The 14,233-nt window shown below is 39.7% G+C and overlaps 3 protein-coding genes across 5 annotated transcripts in view; all 3 read right to left on the bottom strand.

Moving 5' to 3' along the window:
* Positions 1–2,409, bottom strand: part of tmem104 (transmembrane protein 104) — a 41,030-nt gene extending 38,621 nt beyond the window's left edge. The window contains exons 1-2 of the mRNA XM_028987258.1: positions 2,185–2,409; positions 1,747–1,840 (exon numbers count right to left, since the gene is read on the bottom strand). Of these exons, the coding sequence (XP_028843091.1) occupies positions 1,747–1,791 (45 nt within the window). The 5' untranslated portion in view covers positions 1,792–1,840; positions 2,185–2,409. The remainder of the gene's footprint in view (positions 1–1,746; positions 1,841–2,184) is intronic.
* An 858-nt stretch (positions 2,410–3,267) lies between these two features.
* LOC114793818 (5-hydroxytryptamine receptor 3A) lies at positions 3,268–6,598 on the bottom strand. Its single transcript, XM_028985947.1, has 9 exons — positions 6,535–6,598; positions 6,256–6,422; positions 6,083–6,127; positions 5,846–5,955; positions 5,247–5,419; positions 4,283–4,437; positions 3,828–4,038; positions 3,588–3,740; positions 3,268–3,287 (listed from the first exon to the last, which is right to left on the bottom strand). The coding sequence occupies exons 1-9, from the start codon at positions 6,596–6,598 to the stop codon at positions 3,268–3,270; spliced, it is 1,098 nt and encodes a 365-aa protein (XP_028841780.1).
* A 995-nt stretch (positions 6,599–7,593) lies between these two features.
* Positions 7,594–13,285, bottom strand: tsen54 (TSEN54 tRNA splicing endonuclease subunit). 3 transcript variants are annotated; one of them, XM_028986970.1, is made up of 11 exons: positions 13,180–13,285; positions 11,370–11,528; positions 11,233–11,296; positions 10,994–11,077; positions 10,678–10,776; positions 10,554–10,606; positions 10,318–10,425; positions 9,400–10,022; positions 9,149–9,209; positions 8,697–8,810; positions 7,594–8,354 (listed from the first exon to the last, which is right to left on the bottom strand). In XM_028986970.1, exons 1-11 carry the CDS (start codon positions 13,239–13,241, stop codon positions 8,204–8,206), a joined length of 1,578 nt encoding a protein of 525 aa, XP_028842803.1. In that variant the 5' UTR covers positions 13,242–13,285; the 3' UTR covers positions 7,594–8,203. The 3 variants fall into 3 exon arrangements, with proteins under 3 accessions (XP_028842803.1, XP_028842804.1, XP_028842806.1); XM_028986971.1 differs by having other exon boundaries at positions 10,678–10,731; XM_028986973.1 differs by lacking the exon at positions 13,180–13,285 and adding an exon at positions 12,180–12,242.
* Between the last annotated feature and the right edge of the window lie 948 nt (positions 13,286–14,233).

Genomic DNA, 14,233 nt, shown 5'->3' with positions numbered 1-14,233 from the left:
GGTCAGTCAGTCATCAGAAAGTTAGCGGTTTATTTTACCGCTACAACTATGTTTGCGGTTTTCCCAACATTATCCTAACATTGTGATCATTTGATGATAATATTATAGGTCTAATACTCCAATCACAAGTTGAAGTCTGTATGAGAATGAGAGGATGAGGCAGCTTTAATTAAATAAGACAGAAGTCTTAAACCAATCAGAAGCTGGCAACAAATGCTGAGGTAGACACATTTAGAAGGTTCTTTTATGTGAACCTTTGCATTTTTGAGAAATGCGCCAACAAGAAGAACAAAGGAGGGAGGCCTCACTTCTTCTTTTATGTGACATCAGCACAGAGCTGGATCACATGCTTCGTGTGGCACTTTGGTCCAACTGCTATTCTATCCACACAGATTTGTATAGAGAATAGAACATAATGCCTTTTATTGTCACTATTTGCGTGTACGAGATTAAAAACAGCTCCTTCAGTCCAGACATGAATGTAGTACATAGACCAAAATAATACAAATATGCAAAAATACAACACAATAAGGGCCAGGAATTACAAAGTGATGTGACAGTGCTATATACAGTACAGGCCAAACGTTTGGACACACCTTGTCATTCATTTCATTTACAGCTTTTATCAGACACCCTTATCCAGAGCGACTTACAATCAGTAATTACAGGGACAGTCCCCCTGGAGCAATTTAGGGTTAAGTGTCTTGCTCAGAGACACAATGGTAGTAAGTGGGGTTTGAACCTGGGTCTTCTGGTTCATAGGCAAGTGTGTTACCCACTAGGCTACTACCACCCATTCAATATGTTTTCTTTATTTTCATGACCATTTACATTGGTAGATTCTCACTGAATGCATTAAAACTATGAATGTGGAGTCATGTACTTAACAAAAAGTGGAGACCTGGCCTCCACAGTCACCGGACCTGAACCCAATCGGGATGGTTTGGGGTGAGCTGGACCACAGAGTAAAGGCGAAGGGGCCAACAAGTGCTAAACACCTCTGGGAACTCCTTCAAGACTGTTGGAAAACCATTTCAGGTGACGACCTCTTGAAGCTCATCGAGAGAATGCCAAGAGTGTGCAAAGCGGTAATCAGAGCAAAAGGCGGCTATTTTGAAGAAACTAGAATATAAAACATGTTTTCAGTTAATACACCTTTTTTTTGTTAAGTACATAACTCCACGTGTTTATTCATAGTTTTGATACCTTCAGTGAGAATCTACCCATGTAAATAGTCAAGAAAATAAAGAAAACACATTAAATGAGAAAGTGTGTCCAAACTTTTGGTCTGAACTGTACATATTGGACGAATATATAACAGAGAATGGTTTTAAATACAGTTTATATTACATATAGTGTGTGTGGGTTACATATTATTGCACATTAGAATTATTACAAATTTATTTCACATTGTTTGCAAGTATTCACAGTAATGATGAGCCCATGGTGTGTAGTGAGTGTTGTACGACCAAAATAATATTGAACAGTATACAGATATTGCACAGTATTCAATGCTAATAAATATTAATATTGATATTGCACAGCTCTGTATGTTAGAAGGAAGGAAGTCCAGGGGTTTGACTGTGTAATCAGTGCATTAATGAGTTTAGAGCGGTTGTGGCTTTTAGTCCTCGTTACTTCAATACTTGGAGCTAAATTGCCCCGTGCAGAAAGAGTCATGTGACACAGAAAGAGGACAAACCTCATCAAGGGCTGTGACACTTATAATAAAAAGTGAACACTCACATATGGAGAGTAGGGCTCGCCCGTCTCGGTGATGCCTCCTGCCATGTTCAGCGACTTTCAGCTTGCTCTCAAGCCCGAGGGTGAAAGGTCCAATCTGCAGCGGTGTCACAGTCACAAGCAAAGGTACTTTAAAACCATACAGTAAACTGCTTGTGAAACTACTTTCTGAACACGCTCACCGAATGACCACAAAAGCAACAACAACAACAACAACAAAAAACACAATAATACTAAAATTAAATGGTTTTGCAGCAGAGAACGACTGCAGACGAGAAGTTTGCCATTTTCAGACATGCCTGAAAGGTAGAACATGCATACGGACAGAGCAAACAAGTAGATAAACACCATGACGTTCAGTATTTAGGAAACTTCGTAACAGAACGGCGGGAACACAACGTAACACTCACAGTTGGCCAGAAATTAAAGGGGTTGACTTACTAACAGCCCACTTGCAACCAGGAACGCAGCTGCCCGCTGAGGCCGCTGAACCCGAAAACAAGTCGGCCGCCGACGTCAGACGTCGGGGTTGCGGACGCGGGTTACCGACCCGCGTCGTTTGGAGCGGACACTTCGCGAATCTCCACGCATTTCGACCAGCGCGCAGACGCGGAGACGTGCGGGGGTCACGTGCCACCAGACCGGAAGCAGGAAGCGCGCAGCCGGCCTGCTACTGTACACGTCACAAGTTCGTTCTGTGGGACGACGCCCTGAAGACTATGTGTCTATGTTAAGAAGTAGATTGAAATATGTCTTATGTGCTCAGCCTATTTATTTATTTAGATGTAAATACTGTAACAAAAAACGTCTTTAAATTTCTTTTTGGCAGATCGCAAATGTTAACTTGGTACTATTACTGGTTCTTCCAGTAATGCATTTTGAATCAGGTTGGTCAATCTGTTTAACTTATATTTCTTCCTTTTGAATCTTTTCTACAAATAATTGTATATAGTCTCTGTATTGTATTTTATAAAAAAAAAAAAAAAACATCACAAGCACACTCGCTCCGTTCCAGAGAGTATGCTTATATCACAAATACAAAGTATGTTGTAAGCCATATAATAAAACCACACACATTTAGTGGTCAGTTTATATGGGTGAGATGGCTTTTTAATTATCAATACTAAAGAAAAAAACAAGCAATTATGTCTTTGTTAGCTGGCTCTCAACAAATGTCAAACTAAAGTTGAATGCAAGCACAAGCCACCTATCATCTTTTTCCAGAACAGCCCATAATCCAGTCCAGTCCTAAACTAACCACAACACTAGGCAAAAACTCCATGAATAATCAATGAAACATACATTTTGTAACCTGCTCATGTCAAAACTTGTCACACATCAAAAGGAACAAAAAGTAAAATATTAGTAGCCTTTACAATTATGGAAAATGTGATTTATGTAGTTTCTTGTTCAGTACTACTTTGGTCACATTATTTGGATATTATATGTTAGATTTATATGTAATATGGATAATGCAGTCAGCTGTATTATATAACTGGCTTAGGGTAACAAAGAGGAAAACAGTTAGTAAAACCAAGTTTTAGCTAAAATTATGAGAAAAATGCTGACACATATAACATAAACAAAGAAGAAAACAACATTAATCCAATAAGCCGCAGCCTTCAAATTCAGACTCCTCTTCCCATCGTGGCTTTCAGCTGATGGCATATCATATTGGAGGGACTGCAGCTCTTCAAGTATTAAACGCAGAAGAGGGACCATTCCAGATTGCTGTTGATCTGCAGAATTCACTTCACCATTTCCTTCCTTTTTGGCATCTGGGAGAGAAACACTGTTTTCAGTAAGGCCCAAAAACGGATCAGATGTAAGACCATCAGGCTCACCTTGCTGGCTGTCAGCATTTTCCACCTTCTGTGAGATTTTAGTCTTCCGACATTCAACGTCTATTTTCTTGGCCATTCGCTTTAGAAAACTCACTGCAATGGTCTCCAGAACGCTTACAGCCAGAGCTGTAAAAATTCCACTGCAGTAGACCCCTTCAGAAATACATAGAAAAAAGGCTTCAATTAACATGACACCGCTGCAGTGTTTAATGCAGTGGTGTGTGTAACTGATAAACTGACCTATCAGTGGAATGTTGTGATCTGTAGAAGGCAGCAGGTCATGGAGTATCAGTAGTAACACAGAGATGGCAAGGAGCAAGGTCACCTTGAACCCAAGTTTCTCCCCTCCATCTTCACTGATGAAGAATGATGCAAAGTCCAGAACAATAAAGTATAAGACTGGCAAAAGAAAGTTTACTACATACAGTAGAGGTCTTCTCTTGATGATGACCTGTGGCATGGAATCGGAGGTAGAAACATGAGATTCCTCCCAATCAATATATTATTAAGTCATTTTAAATAAAATGCTGTGGTGTCATTTTCTCCTTCTTGAAACTAGCCACATTTGTGATCACACTCATCTATAATTCTTTTATTTAATCCTAAGAATCATCAGACTCTGTGTGGCTAATTTCTTGAGTCCTTGTCTGTCCAAAAGGTGGAGTGCACTGTATGTGAAATGGCGGTCTTTTTACCGTGTACACAACTTGATCCCATGTCAATCCATTGATGGTCAAATTTTCTGTGTCGACTTGCATACCAATAAGCTCCCACTCTCCACCCGTCCGGAAAATTTTGACGGAGGTGAGATTGGCAGTGTCATTGAGCGGTAAGAGGTGAACCTCATCAGCTGGTCACATGAGCAACAAATACATAAAAATTAACTGAAATATATACGTTTCGTGTGTTGCACAATACTATTCACATGACCATGGACTGCATAATCCAAAAGCACATTTTTAATAGTGTGTCTTTCAAACTAAAAGAGATTTTAAACTCAGCTTCTGAGGTGCAAAGTCTAGGTCAATATTGCCGAAGGTGCTCATTAACTTCAGCCTGGATCACATGCCTCTGACGTCTCTGCTTTCAACATTTACAACAGGTTATCTTGTGGTGGGGCAGATTTTTTTCCTACTCAGTAACAATAGGCTGTGAATAGGCTCTCTTCAAAAATACTGATAGCAACAAAGACTCCTGGGCACCACTTGTCAGGATTGTATTAGATCCGTTGGAGTAAGATGGCATAAATAAAATTGCATTTGACCCCATGACACTGGAATAAGCAATGTTTGCAATGAATTGTGGGAATTGTTTGCCATAAAAGGCACCCAGGGCACCCTCAGTGGCACCTCAGAGGCACCTTGGCATTTCAGGATTCGAACCTGAAACCTTCCGATTATAAGTCTGCTTTCTTACACACTAGGCAATCACCTGCCATTTTCACTTGGTATTCTTAGCATAATTTTAACTATCCAGAAATAAGCCACATTTATGCCGAAAGCATTATATTTGTCAGTGTGGCAACAGCAACTCACACACACACACACACACACACACACACACACACACACCCTACAATGCATTGATCTTTTCGGATCTGCAGTTGTAGTGCTAACGACATGAGGTGTATTTGTGAAAATGATAGATGAAGAGACTTACTGTGGTACATGATGGAGAGGACAGTCAACATGCAGCGCTGGGTGTCAAAAGGGAACTTGTACAGATCCATCTTACAGGAACATGTCAACTTATAACTGTCTCCAATTACAGAGATGCCACTTGCCCACAGTTGCACAAATGGAGTCTCTGTCATCCCTGCTTTTGAGTCAATGCTAACAAAAAGAAATATATAAAAACTAGATCATTTTAGATCTATAATAATGAATTATAATAACATGTATTATTACATTTACATTACAAACACATTTTAAATCCACTTTTTGTTTAAAAAAACGTGTAGTTCATTATAAACACATTATATAAGCTCACGCAAATCACTTCTGATGGATTGTTTGCTTAGTATGAAGTGTCTGGTAGGTCTTATGGGGTTGCCTGGCTCAGTGTAATTGGTAAACCGGGGACTTGAGTATATTTATACCACTGTTTGTTCTCACATTAATGGCACGCTGATGCATGTCTTTAAATAACATTCAGCTTTATCGTCTGTTGTGTCTGGCCACAACAATAGCATGTCATTAAATAAGCATCTTGATCAAGACTGTATTTCCCAGAAAAGGTAAAAAAAAATGAGGGTTCACCTTTCATAAATGGATAAATCTGGTTTCCAGACATATTCTTTAGGGATGGTCACATGTCCTATTTCACAGTAGTCCTCAGGGTTCCAGGATAGGAACTCATTGACCCAATTCTAAGGGACATTCAAGATAAAAGCCAAAGACTGAATTTATAATATCATCATAATATTATAATTGCTGACATCCATAAAGTGGAGGATTGGCTCAAATCATAAATATATCTGAAAAATTTAATCTTACCATTTGCAAATACACTTGGGCAGAAAAACTTTGAAACTTCTCATTCTGGAGGAAAAGTAGATATACCAACACTCAATTTTAACCAACATTTTAAATGCAAAATTTCATGTGTACAATACATACATACATTTTGATTTAACTAATGGTATTAATCTTTGAAATGAAATTCTCACCACTTCTACAACAGCATATAGATAAAGGTCCACGTAGATCACAGTATAGTTCTGCCAGTTCCGCACTGGCCTTGCCGCGACCAGTGTTGCATTGTCCCCTTGACCCAGACCGATATCATTCAGCAGAGTCTGGTAACTACAGCCAGCAGAATCAGTAAATGCCTGTCCTAAAATAAACAGCAGTTACATAGGTAAATTGACATATGATTAATTAAGACGTAATGATTATCCTTAATCCTAAATGACAGACTGCTTACTGGATTCAGTAAGCAGACTCACCCAACATAATAAACACAGACAAGCCCAGAAGACACATGGCTGGAGGACCGTGTACACCAGCCATCTCAAACTGACTACATGCGCCCTGAGCATCGGCTGGGATTTTATAGCTTCATTGCTTTTCTGGTCAGCTGCAGTTGAAAGCCACGCCCCCTTGTCTACAGGTTGGAGCATCTATTTTATTAGACAGTGACCAAAGGAGCACAATAGCACGGATATTAGGTTTGGTTTAATAATACACTGAACATATGTCAATATTACACAATAAAAGGACCTGAAACAAAATACTGCCTCCATATCAACTTCAACGCACACACGAGGACAGTCTTTAAGCCTGCGAACTCAATTAACATCTCCAGCACTAGTTTAATTACAGGAAATAGAACGACTAACAAGAAAAGACAGAAACTCTACACAGAACACTGAATTCAACCTGTTGGAAATACATGGCAAATGCTGTCAGGTCCAGGATCCCACAAAGAAAGTCATACTCTATTTGGGTTTGTCAAATTTGGCCAGTGAGTTGCCAACTTTCTTGGATTTAGATGTTCAACACACAACCTGAATGGGCGCACTTTTTAAATGTCCAATAGGTTCAACTTCAATGCTGATCAAACAGCATTTAAATGAAATTTAATAACGAGTCTTTTCAAATGTAGTCCTGTGTGTGATTTTTCACCAGGATGGTAGCAGATGGCATTGATGTTCATAGCTGTAACAGTAAATGTCTTGCTATTTAATTAACCTCATCAAATCGGCTTTACAAAAGTACGATTATAAAATATGAAGAGGTCTAAGGGAGTCAAACAAGTTTCAAAACCATAATGTTTAAACTCATCAAGACAACTGTAAATACAGTGAAATTCAAGCCATGTCAAGACAGCTGTTACTACAGTGAAACTCAACCCCACTCCTTTCCGATTCAAGGCACTTACAGCGGCAATTTGTTAACAAATTAAGACACACATGCAAAACCATTCTTAATCATACTGAGACACAACCTAACCTGCTCTTTGTATAAATCAGATGTATTACATTTACATTTATATAAAGTATATATTAGATTAGATTTCTTTATTGTCATTGTAGGGCATTCAATTAAAATTCTGTGTACTCATGATCTAGGTTACATTTAAAAGATAAAACATATAGTAACAGACAAGGAACAGATCTCTCTATGCTGCACATCTCATATCCAACAGACAGATTAAAAACTTAAAAGTGAAAAACAGTGCAGAGAGAATGGGTGATGGGGGGGGTCACTTTATGTTAATAAGATGTTGTGTTTAATTTATTTCCTTTAAGTTTACAGTTCAGTGTGGCGATGATTTTGGGACAGAAACTGGACATGCATCTGGTAGTGTGTGCTTTGACGGACCTATAGCATTTACCAGAGTTCAAACAGATGTGTAGATATCATTCAAGGCAGATAGCTGTTGGATTACAATATTTCATCCTAGGATTACAATATTTTGTGCAGTCTTTATGATTATCTGTAGGACCATTTAATGTATTTTAAGTTGTTTGGTGTAATTCCATTGCATATTGTACATATGGGCAGAGAAATCACAAATAAAAATGATAATTTATTCATTGAATTTGGCAACAGTGATGTTAATTCATTAATTTGAGAGCGAAGAATCGTCAAGCTCCAGTCCAGGTATCGGACTCATTGATTTACATCCACAGGCAGCTGAAAGTCCTTGAAAGAGTAGAAGGAGATGTCACCGTGGTCCACCACTGCAAAAGTCACGGGGGAATTGCCGCTCTGGTACGTCAGCTGCTTTATTGCTTGCAGGTCAGGCACTGGTCCATCAAAACTGTTGAGAGTAACAGAAATTATAGCTTGCTGGTTTATGTATTTGGCCTGCTTCATTTTTGCATTTACATTTACAGGATTTATCAGACGCCCTTATCCATAGCGACTTATGAATAGTTACAGGGACAGTCAACCTCAGGGTTAAGTGTCTTGCTCAGGGACACAATGGTAGTAAGTGGAATTTGAACCTGGGTCTTCTGTTTCATAGGCAAGTGTGTTACCCACTAGGCCTCTACCACCCTCTATATTTTTATAAATCTGTAGTCTAACGCTTTACATTTTTGTTATACCATGATACATAAACACTCATTGTTATTTATGTTCAGCTACAGAAAATCCATACCTGCACACACAAATACGAGTGTAAGGTGTCCCGGGGTTGCTCTTCTTGTACTCAGACACCATGTCTGGCTGGTAAATATTGAAACTGATTCTCCATTTCAAGTCACCGCTCAACCTGCGGCGAACGGGAAGTGAAGCACACAATGAAGGTCAGAGAATAGAGCACTAAAGATCTAAGAGATATATATTAGTTTACATATGAGCGGTGGGACACCACGCTTTGTTGTGCACTGTACTTATCAAAACGTGATATGAGATGCTGTTTACATTGTCATTTCACCTTCAGTATCGGGGTGGAATGAACTGGTTGTCATCAGATATTGTAAATACACATTTTCTTATAGGAGTAACTATGCAGTATAAAATTCTGGTCATTTTGCTGAAGCACAATGAGTTTCATACGCAGGACACATTATGAACCGGGAGCAAAGTGGCATGACTGAGCAAGCAGACCTGGACGCTTCATCCAGCAGCCGTGAAGATGGAATCACACTGATCTTTTTCAGTAGATCACCTGGCCAGCGAAGAGAAGATAACAAAATATTGTCTAACATCCTTTTCACAAAACATAATTTCATTAAAGCAATTATTTGAAAACCCATTTTCCAGCACAAACAAATCCTTTTTCATTTGGTATTGCTTAGCAAAAACTTTTTTTTTTTAAAAAACATTTTTTAAGCCATTTCCTGCTAATGACATCTTACCATGAGATGATGAATCTCCAGGATGTGTGAGGGGTTTCACCTCTTGTGCCCAGAGGTGGGCTGGTTTGCTTCTTCTACTGCTGCTTCGATGTCTCCGCCTTTTCTCCAATAGTTCCAAATATTCATTCCATTTCTTGCACTTCCGGACCTCTGGGTCAGCATTGATGTCACGTTTGTAGCGCTGTTGATTTCGCAGTCTCTCCCTCTCCTTCCACATCAGCTTCTCCTTATGAAGATTCAGCCGTCTAAGCCAGGGGCTGATGTCACATTCACCCACCTTCAGGGCCCCTGGTAGCAGTTCTGGGTCAGGGGAGACCAGAGGCTGGGATCGCCTGGCCATTGAAGATCCCAGGTCTGGGAAACTGATACTGCTGAAATCCCAGCGTGGCACGGTGCTTGTGTTCTCACTGTCTGAGACACCTGGACATTCCTCCACTGCCTCCTTCATCCACCAGCTTGTCCCTCTGCTTCGCTCAGCAGGCTCATCTAGATCCATACCCTGACCCCCAGAAAATTCAGGAGAGACTGAGGGGGCCGGGCGTAGCCCAGCCAGACCTGGGATGGCTTCTGTTTCAGGCTTCTCCTCAATCATTCTTTTAGAAAGTGACTGTTCTTCAGAATGCCTGAAAAATGCACAAGGAAAATTATTATATTAGTTCAAATAAGCTACAGATATAGTTTACATGCACATATAATTAACAGGTAAGTCACAATAACATCATCAAATCCATTCCATGTTGCATCAAATACATACCACTGAGGCACTTAGTTCCACCAAGGCTAGCTTGTTAACAGCTTTATAGTTCTCAAAAAAACTTTGTATTCAATTAAGTATTCCTAAATGTTCCAAACGAGAAATTTCTAGATGGGCAGAGAAAATTGCGAAGCTCTCACAACACTCTTACACTGACCACTAACCTGGGGGTGGGCGTGACGCTGTGATCTAGTTTCCTCTTTAGGTGCCGACTGTGTTTGTCATTCTTCTGTGGCAAGTTAATCTGCATCTCATAATGGGTCGGTAGAGCACTAAAATTAAATGTCAAGTTAAGGGGACATTATTTTTATTACCATTCACCAATCTCTTATTACTATTATTATTATTATCCAGTAACATGATTTTGGAACATCTGCTACAAACATTGAGGGAATAATACCTTGGATCAAATCTGCTCACAGCGTATCCAAGCCGCTTCAGATGTCCAAATACCTATGAGCAGAATTTATTATTTCAGTGGTATTGGAGAGGCGCAGGCATGTGAGGGGTGCTGGTGATCTCACCTGATACTGCTGCAGAGTCACAGATTCAGGGGAAAGCAATGTCTTATAGCCCTCCTGAATGGACAGAGGAAGGTCATGGAAGAAAACCTGTAGGTCGCCCTGGTCAGAGTAAAATTGTTTTGTTCATTACCAAATGGGTAATGGGTTATACGCTACAATGTGAATTACACAATATGATGTATAAAAGTTCCAGCTATAATTTCTGGATGTCTATCAACTGGCATATATTTCAAATGTACATTTTAACCAAGATCAATAAGACTTTTGGAATTTTTATATATTTTTAGCTCCAACATGTCATACCACAAATACTCACACACTCCATGAGGTAAAGTGCTTCCTCTGGTAGAAGAAACTGCTTCCCTTGGTCTGCATATCCCATGGTATGCCAAAACTTCCCCTTCGCAAAAGATAAAGGAACAAAATCTACTTGGCTTTGTGATGACTACAGGTTCCTTGCTGACAAAAATTTACTTTGGACATAACTAATCGATATTTACACTCTCATAATCATTACAGAATAATGATGGGTGGTTTAAAAGCAGAGATGCTCACTGCAGGTGACTGTAGTTCCACCACCCTCTCGCCTGGAATCCACAGCCCTTTCACCAGACTCCCCCTACAGATGAGTCAGAGATGTGATTCAAGCTGAAGGCACACTGCTTTTCCCATCTGCTGATCTGCAAACTCACAGTCTCTCCACACGTTCCTCTGCTATGAGGGCCCAGTGCTCCTCCAGACTCTGCTGTAGCCTCTCCTTCTGCTTCTCCGAATCGCTGCGGGAAAATTCCTTCTGGCCCCGGACCGGGATCTTGTTACTTCGGGTTCGAGCACCAAACAGCTCAGAGGGACTGTGTGAATAGAGTAGAGCAACACTGACATCCTGGAGCTTGCCTGTTTTGGATACATGCTGTATTCGGTGGGCAATTGTATATATTGGGTTCTTACACATTTTTGCAAAGGAATTTCTATGATTTTTCAATTACGCTAAGGGAATTTTTCATTACCATATGTTCCCTGAAATTTCTGTGCAAATGTGAAAAAAGGCAAATTTACCAGTTAAATTGTTAAACTAAACTTATGACAACCCTGAAGACCTTAACTTAAACAACAGTGTCTCTTCCTCTAAGTTCATGCAGGCTGAGCCTGAGTAAAAAAGCTGCTCCACCATATTCTGTGGCCTTCGTATCGTGTGACCCTAGGTGGCACTGTTTCTTTGATTTGATCAGATGCCAGTTAGCCACACACACACACACACACACACACACACACACTCATTCAATGTGTTTGCTTTATTTTCATGACCATTTACATTGGTAGATTTTCACTGAAGGCATCAAAACTATGAATGAACACATGTGGATTTATGTACTTAACAAAAAAAGGTGAAATAACTGAAAACATGTTTTATATTCTAGTTTCTTCAAAATAGCCGCCCTTTGCTCTGATTACTACTTTGCACACTCTTGGCATTCTCTCGATGAGCTTCAAGAGGTCGTCACCTGAAATGCTTTTTCAACAGTCTTGAAGGAGTTCCCAGAGGTGTTTAGCACTTGTTGGCCCCTTTGCCTTCACTCTGTGGTCCAGCTCACCCCAAACCATCTCGATTGGGTTCAGGTCCGGTGACTGTGGAGACCAGGTCTCCACTTTTTGTTAAGTACATAACTCCACATGTGTTCATATATGTGCTCTCCGTTTTTCTATGAATGTATATGCTTTTAATGCGTTAACAAGTGCAATGAATCTGCCAACTGTAACGTGTTACCTTCTGACGATATATCTATACTTGGTGCGTTTTTAACATTCACCAGATCACAAGCTGAAATTTACATGACTTTTAACAGGACAAGCTGCCGCGGAGGTGCTGACATTCGGAAGCAATTCACGCAGTACCACATGACGTGGTTCACTACGCTAAGCGAGTAAAGATACTATAGACCTGCGCTATTTTTAAACGTTGTACGTAGAACTACGAGAACTACGTACTTCGTATTATGCATTCATTTATCAATCAGATTTCAATTAGTTCAATTAACTTTACATGTTTATTTTGCATTCCAAAACTTTTCAAGGCCTGGAAAATTCTCTTTTCAAATACCATGACCCTTACGGTCATTTTAATGACCGTAGGAACCCTGTGTATCGCTGCAGTAACCATGAGTCATGATAGGATTTCGATAAAGCTCCTTTAAGGACAACACCTTCTCTTCTTCGGTTTCGGTTTCTGTTGTACAGTTTAACTGACAATAAAGCTTATTGAATATTTCCAGGTAAAAGTGCTGGACGTCAGCGTATAAGTACTAAGTACTGAATGTTTTAATGGTCAATCAATTCTGTATTCAGAACAAAAAAGATGTTGTTTCATCTACAACCATTCATATGGACAACACGTGTGCGCTAGGAATTACGGAGGAAACAAATGAATACATAATTTACCTTGCCTAAAATCTATAAAGGTAGAAAAATATAACAAACATTAAGTATTAATTCTCTTGATCCTACCTGAGCAATTCACTACAGAAATCAACTTTTGAGGGTGCTGTTGATGTTTCCTTGTCCGCCATCTTTAAAAGGAACCCCTGTCATAAGACACTCAGGGTCCTAAAACCCACCACTTTAGCGTCCCAAAGGTTGAGCTGTTTCATTCTGCCGCTGGGTGGCAGTGACTCGCAGCTTTCGGCTCTAGGCAAACTGTCAACAGTGTCATTCGGCTCTTCAACGCTTGGAATGAACAAAATGTGAATATGAGAAATCTCCTACTTCTAATCAGTTTTGTTAGCATTGATGTTCATTTATCTTCATGTGAAAGAAAATAATACATAAAATCCTAAAAACTGGTATAGTCATAAAAACTGTACAGATTTTTAAATTACATTTTGTAAATGTCTCTGGCATTCATTTGTGTTTATCTCAGCATGTGTTTATCCCAGCATGTGTGTGTGTTTGTTGCAGCATCAAAGATTTAAGTCCTTTGTTTAGCATGAATGGCCATCAGTTAATGCCACCTGACCCTAGAGGTGAGAAAGATGAATGACTTTGAAGTAAGTGTGTGCGTGTGTGTGGGATGTACATGTGTGTGTGTGTGTGTGTGTGTGTGTGTGTGTTTGGTTGGGGGGGGTATGTGTGTGTAATGCAGTGAACTGTCTGGCCTTTCCTTTCCTGAAAGTCAACAATAAACCAGATTTCCAGTAAGCCAGATAGCTTCACAAGTCCTTCACATCACCATAGAAACAACACTGTGATCTGACAGTAGTGTCCCTCTTGGCCAACTGAGGCCACCCATGTGCAGAGACAATATCACAACATACTCTTTACATTGCCTCCTGTTTAATGACATTATGGGACAACTAATACTTTAAACGGAAAAGAGCTTGTGAGTCATTTCTCAGCATAACCCACACTCTTATGTTAGATAGACAGACAGACAGACAGACAGACAGACAAAAAGATAGATAGATAGATAGATAGATAGATAGATAGATAGATAGATAGATAGATAGATAGATAGATAGATAGATAGATAGATAGATAGATAGATAGATAGATAGATAGATAG

The sequence above is a fragment of the Denticeps clupeoides genome, chromosome 7, assembly GCF_900700375.1.
Source record: "Denticeps clupeoides chromosome 7, fDenClu1.1, whole genome shotgun sequence".
NCBI lineage: Eukaryota > Metazoa > Chordata > Actinopteri > Clupeiformes > Denticipitidae > Denticeps > Denticeps clupeoides.
This window is presented reverse-complemented; position numbering and strand designations above follow the sequence as displayed.